The sequence below is a fragment of the Cnephaeus nilssonii genome, assembly GCF_951640355.1.
Source record: "Cnephaeus nilssonii genome assembly, chromosome: 21".
In the NCBI taxonomy this organism is placed as follows: Eukaryota; Metazoa; Chordata; class Mammalia; order Chiroptera; family Vespertilionidae; genus Cnephaeus; species Cnephaeus nilssonii.
The window spans coordinates 19,781,218-19,798,109 of record NC_137092.1 but is presented as its reverse complement, the minus strand read 5'-3'; the positions used below and the strand labels follow the sequence as shown (position 1 = coordinate 19,798,109).

The 16,892-nt window shown below is 53.9% G+C and overlaps 1 protein-coding gene across 3 annotated transcripts in view; it reads right to left on the bottom strand.

Moving 5' to 3' along the window:
* Positions 1 to 3,366: 3,366 nt before the first annotated feature.
* TNN (tenascin N) overlaps positions 3,367 to 16,892 on the bottom strand; it is a 68,437-nt gene continuing 54,911 nt past the window's right edge. For 2 of the 3 annotated variants that reach the window (XM_079760671.1, XM_079760673.1), the window contains 7 exons: positions 14,608 to 14,738; positions 13,549 to 13,681; positions 12,947 to 13,098; positions 8,918 to 9,014; positions 8,200 to 8,367; positions 5,715 to 5,878; positions 3,539 to 3,930 (listed from right to left, as the gene is read on the bottom strand). In XM_079760671.1, coding sequence (XP_079616797.1) covers positions 3,787 to 3,930; positions 5,715 to 5,878; positions 8,200 to 8,367; positions 8,918 to 9,014; positions 12,947 to 13,098; positions 13,549 to 13,681; positions 14,608 to 14,738 — 989 coding nt within the window. In that variant the 3' untranslated portion in view covers positions 3,539 to 3,786. Of the gene's footprint in view, positions 3,385 to 3,538; positions 3,931 to 5,714; positions 5,879 to 8,199; positions 8,368 to 8,917; positions 9,015 to 12,946; positions 13,099 to 13,548; positions 13,682 to 14,607; positions 14,739 to 16,892 lie in introns of those variants that run through there. The other variant, XM_079760672.1, reaches the window with a different exon arrangement.

Genomic DNA, 16,892 nt, shown 5'->3' with positions numbered 1-16,892 from the left:
GGGGTGGTGCCATTTTACAAATGAAGGAACGAGGCCCAGAGGAGGTACGCAGCTCCCCACACCCGGACCGAACAGGGCCTCGAACGGCTCCCCCAGGCCCGGCCACGCCCGGCATCGCGGTCAGCCCGGGTCTGTGCTCTTCGTGTTCGCCTGCGGGGCCCCCGGTGCACAAAGGGCTGAGTCCCCAGGTGTCTCCTTTTGAGGCTCCACATGGAGCGCGTCTCTCTCGTTAGCGCTCTCTCATTAAAGCTAATGGTCTTCACCTACCAACGCGAAGAAGCATTTTCAATCCGTGCTGTCACCTTCTCTTATTTAAATCACAGCACCCCAAAACCTTTGTTTTCTAGTCCTTTCCTTCTCAGTGCCCCGCGATTTGCTGTAATATAGGACAAACAGGCGTCTGCGGGCTGTCCTGGGAACCCAACTTCCCCACTGACACTGGAATCGAAACTGCCTTCTCACTCCCCATAGAAAGCACCGGCAGCCAGAGGGACCTTGGGAAGTGGAGTTATTTGCATATTAGGAACTTCCTGAAACCGCTTTAGGGGTGCCCCCTTGCCTTTCACCAAGCTGAGAGCCCCCGCCCCCGTCTCACCACCAGCCGGGGAGACCAGGTCCGGGGTGGCGTCCAGGCTCCCTAGGCAATCTCTCCAAGGTGTTCCCCAGGTACCGTTAGTCCAGCAGCCACGCTGCCTCCACAACCACCAAGCACAGGCTGGACCCACAGGCCACTCACTCTCAAGACCATGCTGTCCAGGAAGGAGGAAAAGGGGGGACTCCCCCGAACTCACCTTTTCAGAGGCGAGGAAGAGGCGCTGGCGCGGGGCGACACTGCCACCTGCTGGCCGGGCTGGCCACCGCGCGCCTCCGGCTGGCGCGGCCCTGGTCCTGCGGACCCGCGCTCCTTCGGCTCCTCGCCAGCGCCCTGGGACGCCTAACGGAACAACCTGGACACTTTTCACGCAGGACTTCAGCAAACGATTAAGTTTCGCCGGGAGCTTTTCATTATTTACACTTGTTTTTCCTTCTGCCCCGCGGTACGTCCATTTGCGTTTCTCCCTGTCAGTGGCCTCTCTTCGCACACAACACCTGGTCCTTTCCCTTCACGGCCTCCCCTCCTCCTTGTCTTTCTCCTGTTTCTGGCTTTAGTGATCCTCGAACCCCTGAGGGCTCTCCGCGTAAAAGCGGAGCTCTTGTCCGACAAACAAACTCCGGGCCTCCGTTCCAGCGGACGCGGCTGTCCACAACCAGCTCTAAACCGCCGGGAAGGACCCTCCGTGCCTTCGCCACCGCGGCCCTCGCATCCTCTCACCTTCCTCCTCAAGAGCTCTGTGGTCTGAGCTCCCCTTCCCCACGCCTCCCGGCACCGGCCTAGTGCGCAGCCCGACCTGTCTGCGACCCTCTGCCCGCTCTCCCAGCGCTTTAAATGCGCAGGCGCCAAGGGCCCAGCCGGACCGGGAACAGCAGCGCCAGCTGATTCTGATGGAGGGCGGGAGCCAGAACCACGCTGCCACGTGGCCCAGACCAGTCCCTACCCATCTCTCCCGCTCGGCCCGCACCGAGCACCCGTCCCCTCACCCAGAGACCACGTCCTCCCTCAAACCCACCACACTCCGCCGTCTCGTCTTTGTCACCAGACTTCCCTTTCCCGGGTGCCCTGCCTCCTCCCAGGCCTCTCCTGTCTCCCAGCAAACTCAGGTGCATCCCTGCAGACCCTCTCCCATCACTCCCGTGAGGCTTTCCCTTCGCCCCCCCACCCACCTCCCCCAGCATCCAGTCCATATCCCTGTGGACTTGCTCTCCCCACCTCACTGCCACTGTCATGGTGTGTCCCAGGCTGTCCCCACCGAGCTGTGGGCAGGGGCGGCGTGTCCCTGCTTTGCAGTGTCCTCGTGATCTAGGCAATGGCTTGGAGACTCTATCAAATGTGTGTGCTGCTTCTGCTGGGGCCTGGCAGCCTGTCCTTCCTAGGAAGCTGTGGGTTTCCTTGGCTCGTCCCCAGTGGCTGTGACCTGACTCCAAGGGAAGAGTGTGACCCTCTGAAGAGGTTTACCCAGAAGCCCACTCCTGAGGCCCATTCCAGCCACCAGAGCGGGGGCTGCCAGAGCTGGTCACGGGAAGGTCAGCGGTGCCTAGAGGAGGGCGGGCACACACTGGGGCTGACTCGGAATGTGTTGAACGAACAAATGAATGAATGAATGAATGAATGAATGATAGTATGCACTCCATCAGTGCAAGGACCGTGTCTAGCTTGCTCACCTCCTCTGTCCCCCCCCCCCCCCCCCCCCCCCGGTAAGAAGCAGGCAGACACTTAAATTCTTGAATCAAAGAACAACGTGGGGCATTTTTTCATGATCAGCCCCAGCTCTGGAACTGTCTGTCACTCAGCCCACCCACCGTGAGATCTAGCAGTGACTATGGCATTGCTCAATGTGTGTGCGTGGGGGGGGGGGGGGGGAGTAAAATTTTAAAGGCTGATTTTAAAAAAAAAGTTCCAAAAGTAGAGGTTAAACCCGGGAGAAGCTGAGGCAATAAAGGACACCCTTGTCCTTTTAGGGGACAATTGTCCTCCTTCCCACTCTCTCCTCCTGCTTCCAAATGCCATTATTTGCCATCACTCGAGTAAGAGACCAGAGCCACCCCTATCCCATTAAAGTGCACAGACTGCCTTCACTCACACCTGGGTTAAATCTAGAATTCAAGTGCCCTCACGTGGGGAAAGAACACAAGGCAAACCTTTCAAATCAGGTGGTTTATTCGTATTTTCTTCTTGAAGAGGAATTTGTCTTACTTCAACGGTCACTGATTTCCCTACAGGAAAACCTTCCAGAGAGACAGGAAAATAAGCTGAAAGGGTCTGACCGCGTGTCTGTTCCGACAACAAGCCTCGGACGCTGAGCACTTTCTGAAAAACCCCGGGACTGAGCCACACCGCTGGGCACAACCTTAACCTTTTCCCGGGGGGGGGGGGGGGGGGGGCGGGGGGGGGAGGGAGGGAGGCTGGGCCTTGAGCAGGAGTCGCAGGAAAGAGACTTTGGGAGCAACCAGTTATCAGGAGGCAAATGACTTAAAGTTGAAACGAGTGAGAATTTATTCAGAACATATGCAGGCCTATGAGCGTGATTATGCAAAGGGCTGGGAAGAGGACGCCTGAAACAGCAGAAACTTGGAAGGCGTGGTTCCCACGAGCTGGGCTAGTCGGGGCTCAGCTCCATGCGACTCCATCTCGTCCCCTGGGCTCCGTCATTCTTCCTCACCACACCAGCAAGTTCTGGGAAGGGGAAGGTGTACACCCTTTTCCTCAAATCCCAGTGTCACGGGAGGGAGGTCACAGCATCAGGCGACCTCAGCCCTGGGTCAGGGACTCCTCCTTGGTGCTTCTTTCTAGAGAGAAGGTTTGTATTAGCAGAGCTTCATAGTCACACACCGACTTCCAGAGTTTTCCAGTCGGTAAAGCGTTGGATTCTGGGTTTTTTGTGAGGGTTTTTCTGCCCTAATCCTATATACTTGTTACTGAAGAAAGACTGAAAGAAAGACCTTGTAGTTCTCTCCCCTACGCACTGGGCAACCACGACTGAGCTGGCCTTCAGTGTGGACGGAAAAGGATGCCGGTGGCCTGGGCTTGGTGAGAGGCTGTGTCTGCTGGTGACCAGCCATCTCAGGAACCAGGGGCTGACTTCCCTCCAGCTTCCACTAACCAGCCACCAGGACCCAACCCACCCCAAGCTTACACAGCCCCAACCCCAGGCCGGCCTTGCCTCATGCGATGATTGCTCACATGGGTCATCAGAACGTTCTAGAATTTTCTCCTAGTGTCCTCTTCTTCCTGCCCAGGACGACATGCTCCCCGCTGTAGCCCTGAGGGCGGATCTTCAGTTCCACATAAGGAATGGAGAATTCGTGTCCTTTCCACGGCTCCCAGTTCACCCCCTACATCAAAAAGCCAACATCAAGAAGAGGAATAGAGGAATGTGGGGGGGGGGGGGGGGGAGGGACCCTTGGAAGTGAGGGTTGATTTAGGAACATGCGCCCTCTGCTGGGCAGCTGGCGTTAGAGTCTCCTTGTGGTGGAGGTGTGTGTGTGTGTGGGGGGGGGGGGGGGGGTGCGGGGTGAGCCCAGGAGGCGCAGGGGCTCCTATAACAGGGTCAGCCTGGCCAACAATGATCACATTGTCTTTGCCTCACTCTTCTCCTTTCCAAAAAATTAAAGGCAAAAATAAACATATTAATTGGCCAATTGTGTGGAATCATTTTCAATTTAGGCTGTTTAGATATTAGCTCTGGGGTAACGAACAGCCTGCTGAAAACTAAATTTCATTTTATGTCTTCTGACTGGAGAGCACAATATTTAATTCACTTAATAACCTCGCAACCTGGCCAATAAAGAGCCCAAGTGACCAATTCTGTGTATTTTAATTTGTGAGGTAAATAATAAACAGGAAATAAACGCCCTGCCGACTGTGAGCAGCACATTAACCAGATGAATGTCCTTTATTAGCAGACACGGGCCTGGTTGGGGCCCGCTGGCTGCTCATTGCAAACAGCTGGTCTCTGATCACAGGCGTCCCGGGGTCGGGCCACAGCCTGCCACCTTGGTGCTGGGCCCACCCGCCTTGGCTTCCCGGGGCACCTTTCTTCTTCCCTGTGAAGCATCACCCGGGTCAGCCCCGCTGCTGCCGGGTCAGGCCCAAAGCAATCACGTCCCCAGGCCTCAGGTGTGCTAGTCTTCACAGTGCCATTGGCGAGGGGCGTGCGGGGCGGGGCTTCCTGGAGGCCAGGATGGGACTGGGATGGAGGTAGAAAGCCAGGATGGGCACTCCGAGAGTGCACGAGGGCACGGGTTAATGCTGAGAAGGAACAAAGGTGCAAGGATCAAGAAGCTGTGAGGAAGCCGGCAGGAGAGGCCCACAGCCCGTGAGGAGTCAAGGCGATGTTCACGGGTCACGGAAGCTGGAGACACTGCTGAGGGGAAAGTTTCAGAGCCAGGAGGGGACAGTGGCCGCGAAGATGCGCCTCTGCGCACTGAAATGGAGTTGAGAAAAATAGCTCTGGTTTACCTGGGAGAACAACTAGCTGAAGCCCTACCCCCCAGTGTGATGGTTGGGGGCAGGTAGGGTTAGATGAGGCCATGAGGGTGGGTTCCCCCAGGTGGGACTCGTGCCCTTGTAAGAAGAGGAAGAGAAGCAGAGCTCTCTGCACCGTGACAACAAGGACAGGAGCTCTCACCAGGACCTGAGCCTGCCGGCACCTTGATCTTGGACTCCCAGCCTCCAGAAGAGTGAGAAATAAATGTCTGTTCAAGCCCCGCAGTCTATAGTGTTTGGTGATAGCAGACCAAGCTGGGTAAGACCATGTCCATGTGTGAACTGGTCGAGTGAGATGGAGCGGGACCCACATTGTGTGTGAATATTCTGAGTGGGCAGCCTGGGCTCTCACCCACCTGCAGAAAGTGTGGGACACTGGGGAGGGGTGAGCAGGTGGGCAGGAGGGCCCTGAGCCCAAGGCCATGGGGAGGGGTGAGCAGGTGGGCAGGAGGGCCCTGATCCCAAGGCCATGGGAAGGGGTGAGCAGGTGAGCAGGAGGGCCCTGAGCCTAAGGCCATGGAGCCTGCCAACCAGCTCCTGCCCTGCCTGGGAGCCTCAGAAGGAGAAGGCAGACAAACCTGCCTGAGGGTGTCACTTGGGGAACTGAATGTGGGCAGAGCCAGTCCCCTACCTCACTGTGCTTGGTCTCCCCGTATCTGCCATTGGGGTTGGCCAGGTGGCAGTTCTTGTACCACCAGCCGCCATGGTGCGTCAGGGCACAGTTGCTGAGGGCGATGTCGTTGTCTCTGTCAAAAGTTGTAAACTTCCACCCATTGTGGTAAGTAAGAGCATCCCCTGCAGGAGAAGACGTGAGAGGTGAGAGGCCACGTTTCAGCACCGAGGGGCTGAGGGCTTAGCAGGAACAAATCCAGCATGAAAACGCTAAGGACCCGGTCCGTTATGTCACAGGTTCTCTTTCCGGGTCTGCCACCCAGACTCCAGGCCTCGTCCGCCAACGGCCTTCACAGCACGCTCTTTAGAAGCGTCTCAGTCCCGTGCAATAGCCAAATCCCCAAACAATCTCATGACTCTCCCATAGCACCTGGCCACCCCTCCCGTCCTCCCGGTCTCTGCTCGGCCATCCGCCCAGCGCCCAGCCTGGAAGCCCCTGAGCCACGTCCGACAATCCCCTCACCGCAGCCTTCCTAGCCCTCCTGAGGGTAAGCACCCATCCTCTCAGGCCTCACATCCTACTTCCTGCCACACAGACGTGAATTTCTCCCTGGCTTTGCAGACCTGTAATTTGGCTGTTCCCGATGCACACCCTCAGCCCACTGTCCCCACAGGCAGCTTCCGTCTGTGGAGCGCACAGGTTCCAGCCTCGTGCCTCTCTCACCGCTTCCTCCCAGCTCTCCACTGGTTAAATCCTAACCAATCCCAAAGCCCAGCTCAGTGGTCCTGAGCAAGTCTCCTCCCTCACACCTCCTGCCACACACCTGAACTTCTGTAGCTCTCTGCACAGCACACAGGTTCATGCTCCATGTCATCGTGTCTGGAGACATGTAATTACTCGCCTTTCTCCTATTTCCCCATCACATGTGTGGTCCTTTTATAAGTTTACTTTTTAATTCAGCTCATAAAAGGCAGTAAGGGCCCATATTGATCCCAAGCTTAATTAAGTGCTGTTTTTATGATAATAAACATATTTGTATCTGGTTTCTGAGTTTACCGATCACCTTCACAAACAAGTCCCACGAGGAAGCAAGCTCACAGACGTTAGAGTCCACGGCTTATCCAGGGGCCCACCCCTCCAGCTGTCTCCTCCATGTCACCGTGTCACCAGACTCCCCCCTCCACCCATCCGCATGGAAGCTATCTGGGTCTCAGGAACTGTTTTTACAACATAAAACATCCCTAGGATTAGACAGAAAGGTACTGCTGGCAATAGCTCCATGGAAGCTCACCTACCGCGCTCCATGCCAAGCACTGGGAAATAAGAGCAAAGGCAAAATTCATGTGACTTTTTTAAACATTGAGTCCTAAAACCTGAAAGAGATTTTGCACCAGCAGTTGGCCACTTCAGATCACAGTGTGTGTTCAGTCTTCTGCCATTAGGGTTCGCTGAGCAGACCATGTTGAGAAGGCCTGCGGTTTTAAGAGTACACCCCGATTTCCTTGCTGGGCTCAGTCCTTTCTCAGGCCCGGACTCCCCGGGGCCTGGGGAGCCCCTTCCTCCCTCCCAGCTAAGTTCTTCCCTTTCAGACCCGACTCCAGCCCACGGGCCTGCAGAAGCCCCGCCCCGCCCCGCCCCCACGTACCACCTTCTCCACGCTCCTGGAGCTCTCCCGTCTCCTGACCACTTATCAGACTCCTTGCCAAAGTTACCTTCTGTCCTCACTGGCCTATTTCCACGCGAGTCTCAGGGGAGAGACCATGTCTTATGCAGTCTGTCCATCTGGCTGGTGACACATTCCTACCTAGTTACGCTAAAGTCAAAACATGCAGAAGCAAACAGCAGACCTACTTGTTAGGATTTTAAAAACTAGAAATATAGGCTTAACTATAACATTAAAATAATAACCACGCCTCTCTCTTAAATAAAATCGTCCAATGGCACCATCCCAGGATTAATTTTGTTATTTTCCTTCACAAATAAACACCAGAGCGCAGCCCAAGGAGGGTGAGCCCCATCTCCACTGAACGGCTGTCCCTGTGTTGACACAGCTGCCTGCCATCACCGCGACCTACACGCCTAGTGCGGGCTCCGCACTCTGACCTTTCCGCCTTGAAGTAACAACACACCCGGGCTGTGCACGGAGGCAGCCCCGCGGAAGCCCAGTGGGCGGTGGGCAGCACCAGGGGTGGCGGCTCAGAGTGTGATTCCTCAGCGAGGGGGCAGCATCCTGAACTGGGGGTAAAGAGGAGGGTTTTTACTGGCTGGGGGTGCGCTGGGGGGGGGGGGGGGGCACGTATAATGTTCTGATCTTACAATGGCCAAGGATTGCTTTAAGAACCTTGTGTACCCCGACCCCCTGCTGGGAGCAGGCCTCATGTGTCCATGAGAACCGTGCATCTTCGCAGGACGGTCTCCCATCCCCTGACCCCTGGCACACAGCAGCCCGAGGCTCGGACACAGGGCAAGCGGCCTCGCGGTGGGTCGGGAACACTGCGCGCACCTGCCGTGCCTCTGTACTTCCCGACCGTGAGCCGGTACCGCTCCTTGCTGGAGGCCACCTGGAAGAAGTCGTACACAGCGTAGGCCGACTCGTTGGCGGTCTGCAAGTCCACTCGCACCTCGTACCGGGTGGGGGTGCCAGTGGTAAGGTTGTGCAGCTTGTCAAGTCCTAGAAACAAGGAATTCCAATCACCGAATGTCACCTTAGCCTTCACCTCCTCTGCTAATGGGGGCCTCCCCCCCCCCCGCCTTCTCTTTAGGGGGCGCATTTTCTCCTGCTATTATTTCTTTGGTGCAGTCATGCTATTGAGTGTGGAGGCTGTGTCCTCCAGGAGGGCAGAGTGCAGGCGCTCATGGGGTGAGCCTGCCCCATCGGCTTCATCCCTGAGGCTCCAATGGTTTATATTTATTGTCCTCCTATCTCACAGCTGGCGGAGACCAACCACTCACTGGACGGTCTCCTACCCTCCCAGGCACCGAGCATCCAGACTGTGACTTTAATTCTTCGGCTCCCTCACTCTCCGTGAACATCTGCTTGAACACAGAGCAGAAGGAAGAGAGAAAGCGCAGGGCCCCTAGTGGCTGGCAGAACGCGCAGCATTTCTGGGGCCAGGGTGGCCTCCTAACAGAATCCTCATCGATGGGCATTTTCTACTCTTTTGGTTCTCAAGGGGAATATCCCCTGCCCTACCCAGCCTTCCTGATTCCCAGAGCCGTACCGAACCAGAACTCCTTGCTGGGGTCCCCGAAGCCCTCCACGTAGGTCCGCCAGCGCTTGAAGAAGTCCAGCTGCCCGGTGTTCCGCCGCTGGAAGACCTGGAAAGGGAGATGGCGTTCCCTCTGACGCACTCAGCAGCCGTGACTGAGAGAGAGGGCCAGGAGCTGGGGTCAGGGCTGCCCTGAGGACAGACGGAAGGCAAAGTGGGCAGATGTGGTGAGAGAGAGAGAGAGGAAGTTGGAGCAGTTCTTGTGGTTCTGGGGAGGCTACACGGAGAGAAGATGGGGCTTTGTGCGGGCACCCCGGGCCCATGGGGACACGGCAGGTGTGAGCCACTTCTGGGGTCTCCTGCTGGATGAAGAGGCCATAGGCACAGCTGGGTGTGAGCGCAGAGTCCTACAGAGAGACCTAGGCTAGATGGGAAGGTGAGCGTGTCTGAGATGGGGCGGGCCCACCACGCCCACCGCACGTCCTCTCCCCAGGCACACAGAGACTTCCGGTCGGCCTCTCCCGCACTCCCTCACACATAGCTGAGAGCACAGGAGTGGGGGGGGGGGGGGGGGGCGGGGGGGGGGCGGTTCTCCATGCTCGCCCTTCCATTGCCACGGGCCCTCTGCCTCCGGGAAGGACACATGGGACAGGGCAGACCACAAGTTGGAATCGGCCTGAATCCCTAATCCCTGCATGGGCAGGACGGGCAAACAATGACACCAGTGAGCTCTGCTGTTCTCTTGCCCCTTCGCTGGAGTCCTCCTTCAGAGATGCCCCATTCCCTCATTCCCTCGTTGCTCCTTCATTGATTCACTGACGTACCAATCGTTTACTGAGCATTTGCTAAGTGCTGGCTCTGGAGCAAGTATATAAGATGCCATGTTACAGATGCGAAAGTTCACACAGCTAAGTGTTTGGGGCTGATGCCAGGAGAAAACATCGATCCCCTCACCCTTCCATTGGAAAGCTTGATTCTTTTCTCCAAAAAGCATACCAGCTCTACTGAGTCTATTCTCCAAAAAGCATTTCTTAACACTCTGAGGCTCATTGTCAGTTTCCTAGCACGGAGTCTGTTCCAGTCCCTTCCCCGGGACTATCCCTGCCTCACAGACAGTGGAACCCTAAGGTGAGGTGGCACCGATGTTAGTTCCACAAACATCACATCAAAATACACGCCCAGTAACAAGGTCAGGCTCAAATCCGATCCCGCCCCCAGGACAGATGCATTACAAAGGCATTTGGTCCCTGCCGCCAATCAATGAACACGGTGCCAAGTGTGATGGGAGCTTTCCTGCTAATTTCTTTCCCTGGTTAGAAAATTCTCCAGCTTGGCCAGGGAAACTCCGGGTAATGGTTCCAATGCTCTCCGCATCACTATTTAGACGAGACCCAGCACTCTGCTCACCAGCTGTGTCCTTGAGCAAGTTAGTTAACCTTGACAAGCCTCACTTCTCTAAACCATTAGACCAAGATGGCCCATTTGTCATGCTCTTAAATGAGGCTTCAGCAAGGTCATGAATCATAATAAAGTATACAGTATTGCCCGGCTGGCATGGCTCAGTGGTTGAACATCAATCTATGAACCAGAAGGTCTCAGCTTGATTCTGGTCAGGGTAACATGCCCAGGTTGCAGGTTTGATCCCCAGTGTGGGTGATGAATGAGTCTCTCTCATCGTTGATGTTTCTATCTCTCTCTCCCTTCCTCTCTGAAATCAATAAAAATATATTTAAAAAATAAATCATAAAGTATTGAGGCCAGAGGCTGGCATATAAGGATATAAGTTATTATATCTCAGTAAGTATTGGTTTGCATTTTATTACATCAGATTCCCAATGAACTAACCCACGGGGATCATGTGGACGTCTTGATCAGGAAGTCTTAACTGACTCACTGAGAATCACATCTATTCCCACTCTAGGAGGTGAACTAGTTTAATGAACCATTCTGGCAAAACAAGGGTCCCTTAGCAAAAACGTCTCGGGGGGGGGGGGGGGGAGAGAATCTTTTCTGTCTGGTGTACGCTCCAGCTGTCCGGGTACACTAGGACTTACTTGATGTCCTGAACGACTAAACTGGAGAAGAAGAAAAAAATCTCACTTAAATGCCTGTGGAAAATGTGGCCCTTAAAACTTGCAAGATGGAAAACAAAGATGGAAATATCTGAGACACGTAAGTGTTCCCTGGGGTCTTCACCGCAGGCTCCCGCGCTCGGCCTCCGTTCCCCGGGGGCAAGTCCCTCCGCCCGTGCATCAGATTGGGCTCAGCTGCCGGGGCGTGAAGAACCTCCCTAGAAGGGCTTGAGAGCTCGACTGAAAAGAGCAATGTGCTGAGGTCATCTTTCCGTGACAAACAGACTCTTGAACCCAAAACTATGGAAACCACCAGTGAGAGGTTTGATGGAGAAGTTTCCAGGTCTCCACATGTCATCCAGGGTGTGCTGGCTTTGAGGAGGACTCTATAGACTCTCAGGCCACGTGTCACCTTAGGAGTCAGCCAGAACACACAGCCTGGGCGGGGTGGGCCTGGGGTTAGTGGGTCCTCTGCATGAGCAGGATGTAGGAGGCAAGCTCCTGCATCTGTTTGGTTCTCTTGTGGTTCTTGAGTCGGTACAATAGTGCTTGACACATAGTAGGCACTCAAATATTTGTGGAAAATTCATGGGTATTCCCAGGCAGACACACTGGCAGATCTCTCTCTGAAGGCTGCCCGAGACAAACGTCTCCTTCCCTAGTTTTCAAAAGAGGCCCACTAGGCAGTACAAACATCCTGCCAAGGTCAGTTATGGGCTCCAGGGCAGGGACCTGGCCTCCAGCTTCCAGGGCAGGATGCTCAGAGCTCAGTGGTGCTGATGAAAAGCAGCAGTGCAGCCTGGTCAGGTGGAAGACCTCCTATGATACCTTCTGTTCCCATATTTGTAAAGATCAACCGGGAATTTGCCCTTCCAATCCAATTACTGCCTTTCAGCCATCGGAGGCAGCTGTGCGGGTAATAAGTTTTCTCCGTTGCTGCTTATCAGATGGTATTATTTTATCCATGGCTGCTCAAGTGTCTTTGGTTTCCCGGGCCCCTGAGCGGGCGCATGAATGAATGCATCTGAGTGGATGGGCTCAGCTTTCTGCTTCCCTGGGTGGCGGGTGCACAGTGGGCAAGCGCAGGCTGGTCTGGGGCAGTGAGAGCCTCTCTCTGCTCAGGCGCAGGGAGCAGGGGCTGGGGAGACGAGAGGATCAGACCGGAACCCTCCAAGGCAGCGCCTCAGATCCCTGGATCAGGCTGCCACCATCAGAGATGGGGCCATGTTTCAGCAGACAATGGCCCAAGAGAATAAAGCCTCACGCAGACAGGGCACGATGGGAACCTTGCCACGTGTCCTTCTCTCAGGCCTTATCCTCTCAAATCAAAGTTCAACGGCCTTGCTTCTGTACTGAGGAGCCAGGATGAGGAACCCGGACAACGGGCTCCAGTTCAGAGGGCAGAGCCCCCAAAGAGGTCATGTGTTTCAGGTGACCTATGACCCCCAGGAAGACCAAAGATTGAGGAGGAGGCTGGAGTCCTGAAATCTGGTTCCCACTTTGTCACTAACTCGTGTGACTTAGCCAAGGCACATCCCCTGTGGGCCTCACTTTACTTATCTGTAAAATCAGAAAAATAATCTCAGTTACTCTAAGGTTTTGTGTAAGGGTCATACTTGTGTGAGGCTCATACTTGTGTGAGGGTCATGTTTTTTGTTTTTTATAAATGTATTTTTATTGATTTCAGAGAGGAAGGGAGAGGAATAGGGAGATAGAAACATCAATGATGAGAGAGAATCATTGATCAGCTGCCTCCTGCAGGCCCCTACTGGGGATCGAGCCCGCAACCTAGGCATGCGCCCTTGACTGGAATCAAACCTGGGACCCTTCAGTCCACAGGCTGACGCTCTATCTGCTGAGCCAAACCAGCTAGGGCATGGGCCATGTTTTGTATGCGGGTCATATGTATGTGAGGCTCATAGTTGTGTGAAGGTCATACTTTGTGAGGGTCATGTTTTACGTCACTCACAATCCAGCCGCCGCCGTCCGTGTCCATGTCGCAATACACCTGCAGGGGCTGGCTGGCGTCCCCATGCAGGTAGATGGTGTACAGGCCGCTAGCGACGTTGCTGTTCTGCTGGACCTGACTGCAGTCCGAAGGGTGTGGGAAACGGGCACCAACTAAGAGCCGAGCAGAGGGCAGCATCATTAGAAGGGCAGCGGGCCAGTCCCTATTTTAAGTTAATTCACTTCGCTTGGGAATGATTCATAACCTCCTACTACTTTGCTCCTTCCAACTCTTCACTCACATTTCACTTTTCACTCACTCTGCTCTCATCAAACCCTCCAGATGTACTAGAAACAAGGTCAAGTTCACAGCTCTTCCTCCCCAACCCAACTGCACCCAAAGTAACACTCCGTTTCGCTCCTCTCTTTCGTCTCTCCGCCAGGGGAGGGGCTTCTCCTGAACCCATTCCCATCCTAGAGAACCCACAACTCTGTGGCCACCGCTGCTGCAGACCTCCCTCCCTCAGACAACCCTCCCGTGGACACCTCTCCTGGGACACTCTCCTGGCCTCTCCAGGCTCGGCCTCTCCGACGGTCTTGTTCAGAGTGCAGGAGGCCACGTACCTGTGGAAAGGGCGGTGGACACACTCCTGCTCCGGCGATCACCCTTGAATGCCACCAAGGAGACAGGGTAGGTGACGCCCTGCTCAAGGCCTTGCAACTCAAACCTCTGGTCCCCACGTCCAAGCTGCACCTCCTACCACACAGAGGAGACAGGAAGCGACATTCAGTGTATCGCCCCAGCAGCCTGGCGCCATCACATTCCCTGGGGCCGATGCCAGCAGCTCTCGGGCAGCAGTGCTTGTCTCTGAGGGCTCAGTGGCAGCCCAGGACCCCAGTGCCTCCCAGCCACTTCTCCTGAATGGCCTCCTGCTGGCGCAGGAGCTGGGAGCCAGCATGAGGCAGCAGCAATGGGGGGCGAAGGGGACCCACCAGTCTCCCGAGACCTCTGCCCTCTGATCCACACTGGGGCACTCAACGCCAGGCTGAGAAGTGAGGAGGGGAGGTGAAACCATCCCATATCTGCGAGGCAGGGAGATGGTTGGTTTCTCAATAGGCCTCCTTTTGAACCTGCATTTCTGCCTCTAGCAGGGCTGTCCTAAGGAGTCATTGAAGCAATGATTAAATCAATGTGCCTTTTCTTTTTCCCTCCTCCCCTCTCTCTTCCTCATCAAGGAGAGAGGACAACAATTTTCCAAATTTACTGGCCTTCAGATTCCATGTGGGAAGTATCATCTTTGAAATAAGGGTTAATAATTCATTCAATAAATCCTTATTGAGCAGCTACATATGTGGTAGGCACTCAACAAAACAGACAAAAAGTCCCTGTCCTCAAGGAGCTAACACTTATTGGGGAAGATAAACAAATAACATGGGGCCTTTGTGTGGTCAGCAAACATGCAATGGTCAGCTGGGAGCAGGCACAGGTTAATCCTAAAAATGAGACCCAATGTTCACAGGGACTGTGTCTCGCACTGTCCCTTGCACACGGCAGGTGGTCAATAAGGACCACCTCGTTTATCCGCAGGTTGTCATGGGACCAGCAATCAAGCTGACCCCAGTTAGTTGCTTCTTATGGGGCTGGGCATGGGCACCATGAGAAGAGGCAGGAGTATGCAGTACCTTAGTGGTGCCATCTGGGAACTGGTAGGTCAGAAGGTAGCCATCGATCTGAGCCGAGGGGCGTGCCCAGGTCAGTACCCCCCGAGACTGGGTCACAGCAGACGGACGAAGGTTTCTGGGAGGGTCGATGTCTGTGTATCAAAAGTCAGGCAATTATTATCACTAATGGAACGGAAGTAATTTTTGAAGTATTCCATTTTCTGCCCACATACCCTCCCATGTCTTTTCCTGCCTTCACGCAGGCTCTGTTCTTCCTTGCCACCAGCCTGTTATGACCTTTGTTTCCAAAGGCATAGGAAGGACAAGGATTAAGGAACTGGTGCTGGGGTGAGTTCCCTCCCCCATGGAGTGACCCTGGGGCCCACTTCCCAGCAGACCCGCAGAGGGTGGTGGGTAGGAGCAATCTAGACCAGCGGCTAGATTCAGAGCTGGCAGAGCCCCACCGTGGCGTGGAAACAATGGGCGAGTGCAGATGAGAGAGGGCCCTGCACACGGAAACTGGGGCGTCTTGGCAAACAGCTGCCGGGAAGGATGACAGGAGTTCAGGGTGACCCCAGAGTGGGCTCCCCAGCTGGATATCTGGAAACCACACAAGGCTTTACATCAGCCCTGGGGAAGGAGCGTGACCCTAAATGCACTGAGATCTATGTCCAACAAGCAGCATAGGGTTTATGATGGACATTAAGTTGACAGAGAAATCTAAAGTTCTATTTCTTACACATCTAAGTGTGCAGCCTAAGATGCCTGCCCCGCACAAAAAGAAGCAGGGAGGGAAGGCGTGTTTGTGCAAAGGAGAGAGAGAGAGAGAGAGAGAGAGAGAGAGAGAGAGAGAGAGAGAGAGAGAGAGAGAGAAGGGGAGGGGAGGGGAGGGGAGGGGAGGGGAGGGGAGGGGAGGGGAGGGGAGGAAGGGAAGGGGGAAACAAGAGAAAAGAGAAAAAGCAGAGCTCTCCCTCTAGTCCCCATGCCCTCTCTCACACACACGCCAGTGGGACACGAGATGTGTGCATGGTGGACCAGAAAAACGAAAGCACAGTAATTGGTCAGAAGACTATTTTTTTTCCAACAAAATGAGATATGAATGGAAATTTCCATTTTGAAAAGTCATTAAAGAAGGTGATTTTAATTTCAAATTTCCCAAAAAAGATGTCTCCAGACTATTTTATACCCAGTAGCATTTCGGCTGAGAACGGAATTGCAGTATTTTAACAAAAATCAGGCAGCTGTTGTTTTAGGATGTTTTGACAAATGCAGAATTTCTGCAATGTCAGCTTGGTTTGACTTTCTAAAGCGTAACATCTGGTATGGGTTTTAGTGTCCTCGTTCCATGGAAAAACTGAATTTCCCACTTTGAAGTCAAAGCAAAACCTGAGCGATTTATTTATTTGTTATATATATATATATATATATATATATATATATATATATATATATATATATATATATTTATTTATTTATTTCAGAGAGGAAGGGAGAAGGAAAGATAGAAACACCAGTGATGACAGACAGTCATTGATTGGTGGCCTCCTGCAAGCCCCACACTGGTATTGAGTCTACAGCTGAGCCACACTGGCCAGGAAAAACCTAGCGATTTAAATATCTTAGACTGGCTCTGCCACCCCTGTGACTGCCACCATCCAGGTTATGGACTTGGTGTCTATCTTAGTCATTTGTCCATGAAGCAGAAACGTGGTAATATTGCTGCCTTTAAAAATGGGCAAAGAGGGAAGCAACGAGAAGGTAAAGGAAGAGAGGAAGGAAGGAACAGGGAGTGAGGGAGACAGAGAGGGAGGGAGGGGAGAAGGAAACGGGGGAGGGAGGAAGGGAGGAGGGAGGAAAGAGGAAGGTACTGGTTGCCTCTAGGAGCACTTTTTATTTTTATTTTTAATCCTCACATGAGGATATGTTTTTATTTATTTTAGAGAGGGAGAGAGAGAAACATGGATGTGAGAAAGAAACATCAATTGGTTGTCTCCTATATGTGCCCCGACTCAGTATCGAACTGGGGATCAAACCTGCAACCTGGGTGTGTGCTCTAGCCAGGAATCGAACCCATGACCTTTTGGTGTACTAGTGTACAGGACAACGCTCCAACCAGCTGAGCCACACCAGCCAGGGCTGGAGAGCAGCACTCTTCTTTTTTAAATCCATTTGTTTTGTTTTGTTTTTAAATAGATTTTTATTGATTTCAGAGAGGAAGGAAGAGGGAGAGAGAGAGATAGAAACATCAATGATGAGAGAGAATCATTGATCAGCTGCCTCCTACAAGCCCCCAACTTGGGGTCAAG